At 36.1% G+C, this 15,564-nt stretch overlaps 1 protein-coding gene across 2 annotated transcripts; it reads left to right on the top strand.

The window, feature by feature from the left end:
- The first annotated feature begins 2,080 nt into the window (after positions 1–2,080).
- LOC121981748 (eukaryotic translation initiation factor 4G-like) lies at positions 2,081–14,125 on the top strand. Of its 2 annotated transcripts, XR_006111918.1 has the most exons (11): positions 2,081–2,234; positions 2,438–2,669; positions 2,916–3,046; positions 3,205–3,315; positions 3,483–3,550; positions 3,648–3,704; positions 6,792–8,189; positions 8,266–11,405; positions 13,062–13,256; positions 13,349–13,866; positions 13,972–14,125. XR_006111918.1 is itself a non-coding variant. In XM_042534451.1 (10 exons), the coding sequence occupies exons 2-10, from the start codon at positions 2,467–2,469 to the stop codon at positions 13,674–13,676; spliced, it is 5,631 nt and encodes a 1,876-aa protein (XP_042390385.1). In that variant the 5' UTR covers positions 2,081–2,234; positions 2,438–2,466; the 3' UTR covers positions 13,677–13,926. The 2 variants fall into 2 exon arrangements, 1 of the variants encoding a protein (XP_042390385.1); XM_042534451.1 differs by lacking the exon at positions 13,972–14,125 and having other exon boundaries at positions 13,349–13,926.
- The last annotated feature ends 1,439 nt before the right edge of the window (positions 14,126–15,564 follow it).

Here is a 15,564-nt window from a genome sequence, read left to right as displayed (position 1 = left end):
TGCATTTTAGTCGTCTTCTAGACCAGTGACATTGGTCTAACCATGGCTCTGTTTGGCATCCTCTGAGCGCCGTTGGTTCGATCATTATTTGTTAGGGATGTCCTGTGTTTCAGGTACTCATGATTATTCGATCTATTTAATGGGTTCAGGTATTCAAGTGGATTTGAATATGAATAGTGAAAGAATTCATAGAAGCTCTGTTTTTTTAGTGCTTCTTTGCTTTCTCCGTCTCCTCCAGTCATGCATTCATTCATCAGGTTTGTTTGCATATTTCTGCTAAATACTGGAGCATTTATACTTTGAGACCAATTTAGAGCATTTTCCATGCAAGTTTTTTTAAAAGTTCGTAAAGTTAAAAAAGCTCAATAAAAAAAGTTTTAATGATAAAAGGTTTGTAAATTTTAAAAAGAAAAAAACCTCAATAAAGAAGTTTTAATAAGTGTGGAGATGAATTTTGAAGTTTTTAGTTAAGAATGGATTTTTTAAACCTGTGTTTTTTTTTGTTTTGTTTTTTTGAAGATTTAGAGATGGAGCTATTAATTATTAAAAAATTATTATTACATGTTTAATTTTTTAAATAATTAAAATATTTTATTTAATGATCAAAGTTATACGTTTTTTTTTTAAAATAAATATATTTGATAAGTTTAAAAAATATAAATGATTATAATTAAATTAAAATTCATAAGTTAATTAAATATTAAATTAAAATTATAAATTAAATTAAAAATCATAATTTAATTAATTTATTAATTATAAATTATAAATAAATTAAATTAAACATCAGAATTAATTAAAATATTAAGTAAAAATTATATAAAAATATTAAATGAAAAAATAATAAATAAAGATATGTGATTTTTAACGTAGGGCATGTAAACAAATTGTATTATGAGTTTTTTAATTATAGAGCAAACAGTAATTTTTTCACTTTTGATATGATATATTAAAAATAAAAAAAACTAATGGAAAAAAATTTAACTATCTAAGATGCCGCATATGCATCCATCAATATCTGTTGGCATAATTACCTTCGATACTGGAGCATTTATACTTAATGAATTAAGTAGACCAAGCGGATTAAACTTTATACTTAATGAATTGAGTAGACCAAGCAGATTAAACAAACACAGTAATTCAATAACTTTAACAATTTAGTGACCAAACAAATAAGCATAGAGGAAATAAGATGATCAATGCCCCTCGGGCTATGGTGCGGCAAGGAACTTCCGCAGTTAACTCCTAACTGTGGCGCATAATTTGGATTTTTCTTTTTTTTTTTATGTAGTAACTATTATCTATTATATATTTTTATTTAATCCCTTATTTGGAAAGTATAATAATAGGAATTTCTCATGGTCATCTCCTTGGTTCCCAACCGCTAGTTTTGTGTCCCTTGTCCCACTTGTCCAATTCCCCACCAACCCATTGCGCTTGAAACCTACAACTAGTCAAATGCATTATCCTCCAGCAACTCTTCATATTCCCCAAAAAAAACTCGCAACTTTAGCACTCCTTTCACTTCAATTTTTATCCTTGTGAAAATTGATTCGACTCGTGAAATCACCCGTTGGAATTGTTATTTCATTTATGAGACCCACAAATAACAAGTTATTTCCAATTTAATTAGTCTACCTATGATAAATACTTTATTAACTTGTTAATAATTAATGTAAACAATTATGATTTTGAAAATATATGGTTAATATTGATTACATTGAATTATTAAAATACAATATTATTTGACAAAATCAACTATTTTTAAATATAAATGACAAAATCAAATATCAACTAGATAAAACTATCTCCTAAAAAAACGGCAACATGAAAAAAAAAATTGAATGTTTGATTTTGTACTAATCGAGATAAAATAGTTGGAAAGTGTGCGAAATTTTGAATGAACAAAATAAAGGGACTCCTTTGCTTAATTCTCCCGACCGCTATTGGTTTTAGGCTTTGTGAAATATTTTCATTTTTTTTGTTTACATCGTTATGTGTAATTCCTCAAATTTAGAGGGGGCTCGACGCTTTGTTGTCCAATTTCTTTCTCGACTCTCCTTTTTAATTTATCTCTCCAAGAAATTGAATCCTTCGATACTCCTCTCTCTCTCTCTCTCTCTCTTTCTCTCTCTCTCTCGCTCTGTTCGGGTGTTGTGTTGATGCTGCCCGCTTCGCTCGCATCTCACCGAGCGGAGACCTAAAACGGCGAGATTCCATCGCGTTCTAGCTATCAGGTGGGCGAATCGATCCGCGCACTACTCGTCGTTTTCGATTGTAGGTTTCTGTATTGATCGTATTTTGTCGGTAAGTTTGCTGTTCGGTTGGATTTCTTGTGAGATGCGCGACAGAGGTGGAAGATTTAGGATGTGGATCTGCCGATTGTCTTTCGACGCGCTGGATTTCTAATTTAGTTTTTTGGGCGGTGATTCTTATTCAGATTTGGAGGAGGAACTGCGGCCGGGATTTATGTCCGTCAATCAATCCAGGGTTGGGAGGTCGGAGGCGCAGCATAGGAAACCCGTCCGATCGGGCAGCGCTGGCCAGCAAAAGGGATTAGTCGGTAGCGGCTGGAAGGGTGGCGATTCCGCCCCTCGGCCAGCTGTCCACTCGCCCTCATCCTATGCTCCTTCTGCTTCGTCAGTCGCGCCGCCATTGTCGACTGATCGAAGGTGACGTCCTTTTCTCCTTTTTTCTGATTAATGCTCCCAATGTTTGATGGAATCGGTGTTGTCTTTAGTTTGATGGACTGATTGTGTAAACCTAGGGTTTTTTCCCAATGGTTTTGACGCTTTTCTTTTATTTTATCTTGATCGAGGGCCTCTGTTTCTCGATGAGATAGATAATTTTAGTTTGTGTCGAAGCAGAAATTGGTGAATAGGATTTTTGACGGATTTGTTTGATTGTGATTTTTATAGCTTCAAGAAAGCAGGTAATGGACACGGCATTCAATCTGCAGTAAATGCATCCTCAAGTTCTGAATCAAGCGGTGCTGCTATTTCTCATCAAACTCCTGTTGAGAATGGCGCTTATCCTCATATACGTTCTGGTATTCTGTTCAGTTTTACTGTGTTCATATTTCTAATTGTCTAGGTCTTTTGCAGCGCCTACATCCATTTTAATTAGTTTTTTAGGGTCTGCGTGCATACGATTATAATAACTATTAATTGTTCTTACATGGCATCACATGCTGATGATGGCTCTCAGGATATTCGGAATCAACATCACCAGCTGCTACAAAACCTGCTATCCCTAAAGCTCCGTCTTCTCAATCAGCTTTTGGACCTTCAACTTCTGCACCATTGCAATCACCTAAAGGTTCATCCTTGATCTTTTGTTGAATTCTATGTATTCATTTTTGTGTAGGTTCTTAAGATAGTTTTTTGAAAGTTATGATGCTAATAATGTATTAGAGAAAACTGTCTTCCATAATGCAGAACATATATTTACTTTAATAAAATATTTTTATTTTTTTATCTCCTTAGTTGATGCATCCAAGGCTTTTACTCTTCAATTTGGCTCCATAAATCCTGGATTGATGAATGGATTACAGGTAATCACTGTTGGCTGGTTCAACTGATAAATTTGATATTTTGTTTTTCTTATATTCCTTGTGATTGATATGGACAAATGAATTTTGGTTATTCAAGATTCCTGCTCGGACTAGCTCAGCACCGCCAAATCTTGATGAGCAAAATCGCAACCAGGTATGGTTGTTTTCATGCAATCACAGAGGTCATAGTAACAAGTTTTCAGGGGTGTATATCTAACGAACATACCAATGGTGCTTATGTTAATCATTTTTATCGAATTGATATTATATTTGGGATATCTCTGTTTTGTCCCATGGTGATGATAGCATAGATTAAAATCTCGGGGTGTCTTGGTTGGCATGATTTTAGATTTTTTATTCCTTCCCCACATTGAGCTGTAGAATAGGTTGTACTGACAAAGGCAAAGGCTAGAGATGCTCCCAGATCGAGGTATATACCAACCTCAGATGAGGCAACAATGACAACGGTGTAGGTGGAGCCTAGGAGAACAGTAGAAAGACACATCAATGTTGAAGAAGGAGAAGGCAAGTGTGCAATTTGGTCTGATAGTGGTGCAACAAGTCACGAGAAATGCGATGGATAGAGAGAGCACGATTGAGAGTGGGACAAAGAGTGGCAAATCTATCAGAGAAGGGAAGGAGTGAAACATACTGATGGGTCGATCCAATGCTGCAACGTGATGATCGAATTAATGGCAAGTTGATCTAGATCTACACAAGAAAAAGCATTGTGAGAAAGATCAGGTAGGAGAGAGGAACTGTGTGCGTGAGAGAGGAATTGTGTGTGTGAGAGAGAGGATAATAAGCAGAGCAAAAGAAATAAATGAGGATCTCATGCCAAAACTCCCAACTTAACCAAAAAACATGACATTTAAACCAAAATGAGTTTACTTCTACCTTAACTTGATCAAATCGAGCTTGAATTGGACACAATTTGATTGCATTTGTCCCAAACAACAAATCCTATCCAAACGACTCAGCGAAATCCCAATTAGACTCCAACAAGGTTCCCTTAAGCCTATTAAATGGTTTAGTTTTTCTTAAATAACAAATAAAATTTATAATTAAATAGCAGTGATATTTTGAACAAAAGTAAAACACAAAATATAAAAGAAGTTGGAATTGTCTACATTCAAGTAATCGTCTTTGTACTGAAGGAAAAGTTTAGTGCAATCAATGGTTTAATAGATATTTATATTTGGAAGAAACAATGTGCAAATACAACCGCGTTTTCATTTTCTGGTTGATGCTTGGTACTTTTTTTATCTTGCTCATACCAAAATTTAACTTTTTTCTTATCTTTATTAGTGGGCCCAACTATAAGCTATGCTAAATGGGATGAAAAATGAAATGAAACAAGACAGCTATGTTTCCAATTATGTATTTTAAACAAATAATGTAAATTGCATAAATTTTGCTCTAGGACATGTATCTATATTTCAAAGCTATTTATTATTTGACATAAACAAATTATGTATTTTAACTACATGGCTCTTGGGAAGCTTGGGCTAAAGACTTGAAGATTATTTTTATTTATTTATTTTGAGGAAATGAAGCTTTTACACATAATTCTTATTCCAGACCATTCTGATATTGAAAATGATGAAGAAAAGGTGAATGGATATTAATCTTTGTATATTGTCAAATGGTGATAACCACTAGACGAATAGGTAACAACATTTAATAGAGTTTGGTTATCAATATGTTTTTTTATGTGAATTTTGAAAAGGTAAAAAAAGATACATTTTTATTTATTTCTCTTTTGGTTCAAAAAGTTACAATAAAAGATTTTGGTCTCATTTTAACAATTCTCACTTTGCAAAAATAATGCAACTATTAATGCAAGCCTTACTTTAGATGAACATTACTAAACTGATTTTTGATATAGAATACACATGAAAAAGATGGTGAAATTCTTTCTTTAGTTAGTTGGTGGGTTCCCACCTTACAAAAAAGAAACAAGTAGAAACAATTAGCTTTCTTTTCAACCAAAAAAAATGGAAATTTTGTAATTTGTTTGTCAAAAATAGAAGATGTTATCAAACATGATAATATTTCTTGTTGGTGTACATCTATAAGGAAGGCTGTCGATATTCTTACAATAATTTGTAATGTATTGTTCTAATGGAAATGATTTTTTGAATTGGTATACATTTATATTTGATAAGAAGTGTCAATATTTGTACGGCATAATATGCATCATTTAGGTCAAAAACTGACACTCTAGCAAAACTGTGGAATAGTAAGGTGGATTCATGAGTTTGTGTCAGTACCATTACTACAAGTATTCTTTTTTTCATCATTTTGATAAGGAAGCTGCTTGTCCATGTAACCAAGTCATGCCAATTAGTGAAATTTGAGCATTAGCTTTGTATCACTTGTGATTTGAAATTTGGGACTAAGGTGAGAATATGAAATCAATTTAGTTTAACATAGGAAGCGGGAGGCTTCTTATGTTGTACAATTTAGTTTAACAGAGAATGTTTGAGGCTACTTATGTTGGTCGATTTAGTCTAACATAGGAAGCAGGAGGCTACTTATGTTGGTTAATGAAACTTGACGAAGTTCTAGAGTCTTAATCCTGACCTTTGTATGAAGGGGCCATTGTCATTAAGGGCCCAGTTCAGTCCAGTTATGGACGCCAATGACTTTCTTAACTTCTATGCTGTCAGCTGTGTGAATTTCAATCAGGATATTAATCAAGACTATGAGGTTTTGTTATTTTGCTTTATCAAAAATGTGGGCTATTTCTCTAGTTCATAGGTTTTAATGGGTCTATTTCCACTAAATTGTAGCTAGATATTTGTGATAATATTGTTTTATCCTGATAAAGTTAATATCAGTGTTCCATCAGGACGTGTATGGCATGACTTATATGGAATGCTTTATTCACAGTCCATCACACTGGTACTGGTTCTGAGTTCTGACAACTTTTGAACTGGTATAACATTCATTGATGCATATATCAATTAAAAAAATCAAAAGAATTTATGTAATTGATAACTGATAGTTTATTCCTTTGTAAATTCCAAATGGGGAATAATGTTTCAACTACATCATAAAAAAAAAAGAATTATAAGGTTGGCTTGAAGTATCAATTCGTGTAATTGTGTACATTATATCTTGTCTATTTGGTGCATAATAATTTGCTTGAAATTAATGCTAAGCTTCGATAGATAAAAAATTGCTGTGTACTTGAGGTTGATAGCCTGATGATGCTCCTTGTGGGTAACTTCTGCAGGCCCATACCAAGTCAATGGGAGCTATTTCTTCTATTTCTGTATCCTCTGCGCCTAAACCACAGAAGCATCTAGCAAACAGAAAAGATGGTGATGTTCATCAATCCAGCAGCGAGGAGTTCATCTCTGTGCCACAGATAAAGAGGGATGCTAGTGTCTCTGTCCCATCTGCCTTTGCTGTACCTGCACCAAATTCATCTGGTCTGCCAATTGCTGGGATGCCTTTGCCCATGCACACACAATTTCAACCTCAGAAAACACAAATTCTGCCAAAATTTGGTGTACCTAGTGTACAGATGCATCGACCTGGTCTTGCAGCCAATTCATTGCAAATGCCAATGACATTACCCATGGGGAATAACCCTCCAGTTCCACAGCAAATTCTTGTTCCAAGTATTCAACCTCACTTTGTGCAACAACAGGCAATGATGCACCAGGGACAAGCTCTTGGGTTTGTTCGTCCAATTGGTCAACTGTTGCCTCCACAATTAGGCAGCATGGGAATTGGCATTACTACACAGTTCCCACAGCAACCAGGTAATTATGGTGGTCCACGAAAGACCACCACAGTTAAGATTACTCATCCAGATACGCATGAAGAACTGAGGCTTGACAAGAATAGTGATTTGAGCAAGGATGGTGAAGCTTCTGGACAAAGGCCACACCTAAATGTTATTTCTCAGCCTCATCCTTCTCCGTCATATCCTCATCAAACAAAATTTTCCCAAATACAACAAAGCTCTTATAATCAGTCTCAGCTTATTTTTCCAACTTCTGTTCCTCCAGGGAGTGGACAGATACCCACAAACTTACAGACTCCAAGGTATAGTTATCCTCTCAATCAAATTGGCCCAAATTTGAACTTCTTAAACTCATCTGCAATCAACAATATTCCAAGTGGCAAAAGTCCATCTACAGCTCTGCATGACATTTCTGAAGGGCTTCAATTGGATGCATTATCAATTTCTGCCTCACTACCCCCCGCAGTCCAGGTAACTATGAAACCATCTGTTGGTTTGCAAAGTGTTAAAGCTGGTGCACCTTTGCCCTCACCTTCCGTGGTCATTACCATGCCTTCCACCAAGGTAGAACCACCTATGCTAGTGAAGACTATTGCAGATGAGATTACTCTTAATCGAAAAAGGACAGAGATCAATCCAGGTGGACCTGGCCAGCAACTTAAGTTGATTTCTGGACCATCAACTAGTATCTCTGTTCCTGTCACCAATACAAGTACCACAACTCCTGTCAACTTGAGAATGTTCACACTTTCTGAAGCTTCGTTGTCTCCTGAAACACCAAACAGGGATTCTGGATCAGTTCTGGATGGAAATGATGGCAAGAAAAGTGAAGATGCTCGAAGATGTGATAATTTAAAAGATAATGGGAAGACGAGCAAGGTGTGTGTTCTTGGTTCTATTGCTTTCTTGTTTGGCTGCTTATTTAACCTGTAAAAATATGTTTTAATGCTTGCAGTTAGATGCAACTTCTTCTAAAGTTGTAAAGGCGCCTCCTAAATCTGAAAACATGACTCTTCCAGACATTAGAACTACTGAGCCAGTTTTTGGTAGCGGAATGCCTTTTGCATCTGTGTCCGTACCAAAAATAGCAGGTAATGCTTCATTTGGTAATGGTGACTCATCTTCTGTGTCACCTGATGTTTTCTCTGGCAAAGAGAATTTTCCTTCTCAAGCTTCTACCTCACTTGACACTATGGTTGGTGAAACTGCTATCTACAATCTGACGACTGCTAACTTGAGGGTGGGAAGCACAGGTTTGAATGCTAGGAAAGAAAAAAAATCTGAGTTAACAGAGGATAAAAGCCTTGAAGCATCAAATGATTCATTAGGAGATTGTAATGAAGCTAAAGTAGATTCATCTTCTACTATTGCAAAGCCTTCTGAATTTGAGAAAGTTGTATTGACAAAACAAGATGACAAACAGGCAGATTACTTGGAAGGGATAGTTATTAAGAAAGAAGAGATAGACAAGAAACTGCTTAATGGCTCTAGTGGTGATTTTGCTGAATTGAAGGAAAGTAGAACCCAGAACCAAGAAAATAACTCTACAGATGCATCTTTAAACTCAATTGATTCTGAAACTGTAGTTGATTGTGATCTGTATGCAAAAGATGCCAATGCCCACCTCCATACCTTCTCAAGCAAACCAAAACTGAAATCCAGCAAGGAGGATGATTTAACAGATTGTAGTGGGGCACACATGGAAACAGCCCCTTCCTCTATTCCATCTGTTTCCGTGGAACACAAACGAGATCTTAAAGTTGATTTGCCTAATGATAGATTGACTTCTTCGACAATCTTGGGGAAAAAGAGTAAGCCTGTGTCAGATACCATGAAGCCTAAGATTACTGCCGGTAAAAAGAAAAATAGGAGGGAAATGTTTTCTAAAGCTGATGCTGCCTGCACATCTGATCTTTACACAGCATACAAGGGCCCGGAGGTAAAAAATGAGGTGGCTGTTAAATCAGAAAGTTTACATAGTCCAACAGCTGTTCCAAATATAACACCGATAGGGTGTCCTGCTAAGGATGTGGTTTCAAGTGATGAAGATACGCAAAATAAAACTGAGTCGGATGATTGGGAAAACGTAGCTGATATATCTACTCCAAAGCTAAAAACACCAAAACATTGGCAGCATGCTGGTGAGATAAGAAAGCAACATGATAGTGATGTTTGTGAAGCCACTACTTGGAAAAAGTACACTAGGGATTTTCTAATCAAACTCTCACAACATTTTACTCAGCTTCCTGTTGATTTTGACACTCGTATGAATATATCAGATATCTTGCTTATTCCACAAGGAAAATCATCATTGCCAAGTCCTGGGAAGAACAGTGATCGGCCATCTTCTCGGGGTGATCGACGTGCTGTTGGGCCGTTGGATGATGATAAATGGACAAAATCACATGCACATGCGCCTTATGGTTTTGATGGAAATGCAGCTATTAATCTTCGTCCTGGGCAAGGTGGTAGTCATGTGGTTGCAAGGAATCTACCGTGGCAGGCATCCAATCAATCTGGAGGAATTCTATCAGGATCAATGCAATCTCAAGGAGGCACACAACGGGGTAATCTTGATCCTGGAGATCGGTGGCAACGAGCCAGAGGTTTGATACCCTCTCCTCAAACTCCCCTACCGGTAATGCACCGAGCTGAGAAAAGGTATGAAATTGGCAAGGTTTCTGATGAGGAAGAGGCAAAGCAAAGACAACTAAAAGGCATCCTTAACAAGCTGACTCCTCAAAATTTTGAAAAGCTCTTTGCTCAGGTTGTGGAGGTTAACATAGACAATCTTGTAACCCTTACTGGTGTCATCTCACAGATCTTTGACAAGGCTTTGACGGAACCCACTTTCTGTGAGATGTATGCTAATTTCTGTTTTCATTTAGCAAGCAAATTGCCAGATTTCAGTGAAGCCAATGAGAAAATAACTTTTAAAAGATTGCTCCTTAACAAATGCCAGGAGGAATTTGAAAGAGGGGAGAGAGAACAGGCCGAGGCTAATAATGTTGAAGATGAAGGTGAGGTCAAGCTGTCCAAAGAGGAAAAGGAAGAGAAAAGGCTCCGGGCCCGCAGACGTATGTTAGGTAATATACGTTTGATTGGAGAATTATACAAGGAGAGGATGTTAACTGAGAGAATTATGCATGAGTGTATCAAGAAATTACTGGGTCAATATCAGAATCAAAATCAAAATCCTGATGAGGAAGATATTGAAGCACTGTGCAAATTGATGAGTACAATTGGAGAAATGATAGATCACCCCAAGGCAAAGGAACACATAGATGCATATTTTGACATGATGGCCAAGCTTTCAACAAATCAACAGTTATCTTCTCGCGTTAGATTCATGTTGAGAGATGCAATTGATCTTAGAAAGAACAAATGGCAACAGAGGCGGAAAGTTGAGGGACCAAAGAAGATTGATGAGGTTCACAGAGATGCAGCACAAGAAAGGCAAGCTCAGTCTAGCAGATTATCTCGTGGCCCTGTCATTAATAGTGTCGCAAGACGTGGTCAAGCAGCTGATTATGGTTCTCGTGGTTCTGCTCCATTAAGCTCTCCAAGTCCCCAGCAGGTTGGTGGTCATCGAGCATTGCCATCTCAGGCTCGTGGCTATGGTATCCAAGATGCACGATTAGAGGATAGACATCAGATTGAAGGACGAACAGCATCACTTCCCCTCCAACATAGATCTACTGATGATGGTTCTATTACACTTGGTCCTCAAGGTGGCCTAGCACGGGGAATGTCTATCCGAGGACACTCATCAATATTAAATGTAACTTCTGAAATTTCTGCAAATACTGAACATCATAGAGTGCCATCTTCTACAAACAATACTATTTATACAGCAGGAAGGTCTACTAGAGCAACATATGATCAACTAAGTCCTCAAGATCATAACAATCAGTACGGCAGCAGAGATGTAAAGATTTCAGATTGTAAATTTGAGAGATCTTCAACAAGTAATCTACCTGGTGGGCAATTGCATGCCACTTCTAATAGCAGCCTAGCTCCAATTTCTGGAACAAAAACCTTTTCAGAAGAAGCTTTGCAAGAAAAATCCATTTCAGCAATTAGAGAGTACTACAGGTTCTTTCATCAATCATGTTCCTATAATTTTATAGGCTAAGCAAATTTGGATTTCTATGTTTAGTCAATAGCTTTTGTTTTTGTGTTGATATGGTATCTTATTCACATTGCTCTATTTGTGTGCCTAGTGTTTATCTATGTTCAATTTTTTCACACTTATAACCAATATTAGAAAACATCTAAAATATAAATGGATAAGTTATATGTTCTATGTTATTCATCCTTATTCTGGTTGATTATTTGTTCCACCATTAAAAGGTTCTTCTTTATGTTTGATTCATTTCAATCCTATGTTTAGTGGACTCTCGTAGTTGGATAACTATTAGCTGAACATCTTGTTTTCTGGTTGCACTTGCACTGATAGAGAAAAGACTCATTTCCACATGCCTGAAGTTTAGATGATTAAATATCAAGTGGGGCAGGATTTGCGTTGTTATCTTCACAAATGACAAATTAGTTAGTGTAATAAAAAAAATGAAATTGAACATTGCCGTTGATATAGTTTTGCATTGAGCTCAAGAGGGATAAGATTCATGTAATTGACTCCAAATAATCGGGAGGATAGTCAATTATTCTTGTACAATTATTGTCTGTTGACCTTCAACCTAAAAAAGGTTGTTGAATAAAAAGTATTCTAAAAGTTTCTTTCGACATAAAAAAGGTTGTTGAATAAAAACTATTCTAAAGTTTCTTCAAAGTTCTTGTCCCTTTGACAATTACAAAAATGACAATTGCGATCTATGGTCTTGTAAATCAAAACAAGGCTATAAGTTTTTTTACAATTAGGTTCTTGGAGGAGAATTACTTCATTATGAAGATGAACAAATTTAGTACTAAGCAGAACCTTTGTGAAACTAAGTATTGGAAATATGTAGTTACCACGTAAAAGTTTCCTGAAATTGTGGATGAGAACCAAATGAGATTTGAGTCTAAATATTCAGGACTAGAAAATTTTCTTTTGCAAGAAATTAGGCAATTTTGATTATGATCTCATTTATGATAACTGAGTTGCTACGAATAAAGCAATCCAAGAAATAAGAAAGATGGAGCAAGAAATAATTGCACAGAGGTTCTCTGGATATCATAGTGCATTATTCAATGCCTCTTGCTAGTTGTAGTAACCAGCATAGGGGAAAAGCACTGGGAAGGCTGCCCCTAGGTTTGAGCATAGGTCAAACTTGAGAGAATTGCAATAGTAGAATAAGTACTAGTTTAGGAGAAAACTTAAACCTAGCATCGGTTTCCCAACATCTTTCTCGAAAGTGATGTAGGTTCTCTTTTTATTTATCAAAAGAATGTTTCCTTTGTAAGTTAAACTATTTTCAATGTTGACGATTCCTTATACCAGATTACACAATAATGTTCTTGCAAGTCCATCTTTGTCAAGTTGTGTCATGCATCTTTCTATCTTATAGCTTGTTCAGCCTTTCAAAGCCTAACAATTTCTTCAGTATGTCACATTTTGTTCACATTTTAGACATTTTTAATTTAAGAACATTAATTGTTTTCTTATATTTTGTTGGTTTTGACTTCTTCATTTGGTGGCATTTCCTGATGCCTCTTAAGTTATTGACTTAATGATTTATGATTGCTAGTTTTCATTTGTCAACATATTTTTAATCTTCATTTACAACTAAACCTGGTTTTTTTCTCCAGTGCCAAGGATGAGAAGGAAGTTGCATTATGCATCAAGGAATTAAATGCTCCAAGCTTTTATCCGACTATGGTATCAGTATGGATTACTGACTCCTTTGAGAGAAATGATGGGGAAAGGGATCTCCTAGTGAAGCTTATTATCAACCTCTACAAATCTAGAGATTGTTTGCTTAATCAATCGCAACTACTCCAAGGGTATGAAAGCAAGGAAGAAACTACTTATGACGCTAAAGATGCATTGTGAACTACTGGTTCAATCTTTACTGACCATTGCTCCTTTTTATTAGGTTTGAATCTGTTCTTGCTTCATTGGAGGATGCTGTAAATGATGCGCCAAGAGCACCAGAGTTTCTTGGTCGCATCTTTGCCAAAACTATTTTGGAAGATGTGACAGCTTTGAGCGATGTAGGAAGATTGATACTTCGAGGAGGTGAAGAACCAGGCCAACTGAGAGAGGTTGGCCTAGCTGCAGAGGTGCTTGGGAACATATTGGAGATCTTACAATTGGAAGGAGTTTCCATTACGGATCTCATCCGAGATAGTTTGAATCTCCAGCTAAATGATTTCCTACCGCCGTCTCCACTGAAAGCAAAAAAGTTGGATGCTTTTCTGTAGGTTGAATTGTGCTCTGTATAGAGCAGTATGTTCTTGTTTTTAGGCACTTTAGGAAATCGATTCATCCATCCATAAAACAGTTGCTGGGACACAACAAAGGCATTATTTATGGGATGTTTTCATATTTCCTCCTAGTCCAGTTCCAATAGGGGCTAGGGAGGCAAGCTTTTTGACCTGCAGTTGATAAAAGGTTTTGTTTGTTTTTTTTTAAAGATTTAAAATACATTAAAATCAGATTCATTCACATTCATTTTTTGAATGCTGTGATATTTTCTTTTTTAATCTTTGATTCCAGTATGGTTTCAAGCGCAACCATGGTCGGTGAGAATTCGGAGTTTTTCAACTGAATGCGAGGTTAGTGACGTTGTATTGCCGGATCAACTTGGTTAATGTATTTCTCTCTGTTCTTCTGAGTTTAACAATGCTTCTTTGGTCTATCTTTGGTAGACAGCAATTCAGAATTTTAATATTGTTTTTTTGCATCTCATGGAACATTCTAATGTTAATTCTATTATCATCTTCACTAGTGATTTTGTCGAGTATGGATATGAAATAGGATTTGCAGTGTGATTGACATAGGCAAAAAATACCACTGATAACGATGAGTAATTTGATAGTATTGGAATTTAAGATGACATTATGTAGAGAAAAAGGTACAAACTAGTGAAGTTTTACTATGCATTATGTATTTTATGATACATTAAGTATATTATCGATTTCACACTTTATATAAAGTGTTTGATCATTAGAAGAAATAAAATCTATTATGTTTTAATTTTTATTAAATAAAACTTTATATATATATATATATATATATGGACTGATTATTTAGGTGAAGACCCGTGTGCTTAATGTATAATACTTTTAAAGATGAAGACCCGTGTACTTTTTTGTCTTATATTGATCTCTTTTAGGCATTTGGATCAGGATGACGTTATAATAACGCCACTTTTATCGTTGACTTCTCTTCAGTCACCAGCTGAATACTTCGTTAAAACTTGGAATTGAAAGGAGAAAAAACAATCTCGAGGGAGAGGAGCAGAGAGAAAAAAAAAACGAATTGAATCACCGGGCGGCCCTTTGAGGCGACTTCGTGAGCTCAGGGTCGGCCGTGAGAGCTGACCTCCTGCACTTTGGGCGGCCGACAGCGGCTGTGTGAGGCCACCGACCGCATAAGGCGACTCGCGTTGGGCTGCTGACCGCGGTGGCTTGGGGTTATTCATTTAGTAAATAAAAGGAAAAAAATCTTTCCATCTCTTGAATGAAGTAAATAGGGAAGTCATGGACAAGATTGAGCTGATGAATACGGGACAGAATTACTCTCATAGAGTAACGGTTCGAATATCGATAAAACTTTTCGATCAACCTCCTTATAGATGATCATAAGATCTGTGAGACCGTTAGAATGACAAATTATACCTCTCGCTATCATGAATAAGGAAAAAAAATTCACTATAAAAATATCTTCATAGTTTGTATTTCCATCCTCCGAAATTAACATAGCATTAATATTACACTACATTGATGTTACAATTTGGACAAGATGCCATATCATATGTCACAATTAAATTCAATTAATGAATTTCGTAAATCCAATTCATTGAGTAAACGAAAGAAAGAAATTTACAATTTGGACCCAGATGCGGACATCATATATCACAAATTCAATTAATCAATTCTTCCAACATATTTAAGGAAATCAAAATCAATTTAATTTGTCCGATCTGCTTCTGTCACAGTACTAGGAATGCAGTTTCTTCTGCTTTTACTTTGGTGAAAATAAAGTGGCTTACTCGGAGGAATAATAAAAACTATTGAATTCGCGATATTCATCCCTTGTTTCCGTCCTCCCAGTCCTCTCGAGTAAACAGGCGGGGTCGGTTTAAGA

This window comes from Zingiber officinale, chromosome 5A (assembly GCF_018446385.1).
Source record: "Zingiber officinale cultivar Zhangliang chromosome 5A, Zo_v1.1, whole genome shotgun sequence".
Taxonomy (NCBI): Eukaryota; Viridiplantae; Streptophyta; class Magnoliopsida; order Zingiberales; family Zingiberaceae; genus Zingiber; species Zingiber officinale.
The sequence above is the reverse complement of the archived record's forward strand: the minus strand, read 5'-3'. Positions and strand labels throughout refer to the sequence as shown.

Excerpts from the sequence above, each read along its gene's own strand:
- LOC121981748 (XM_042534451.1), top strand. The coding sequence starts at position 2,467 with ATGTCCGTCAATCAATCCAGGGTTGGGAGGTCGGAGGCGCAGCATAGG. Across the intron at positions 2,670-2,915 it reads CCATTGTCGACTGATCGAAG|CTTCAAGAAAGCAGGTAATG; the intron begins GTGACGTCCTTT and ends TGATTTTTATAG. Across the intron at positions 3,551-3,647 it reads GATTGATGAATGGATTACAG|ATTCCTGCTCGGACTAGCTC; the intron begins GTAATCACTGTT and ends TGGTTATTCAAG.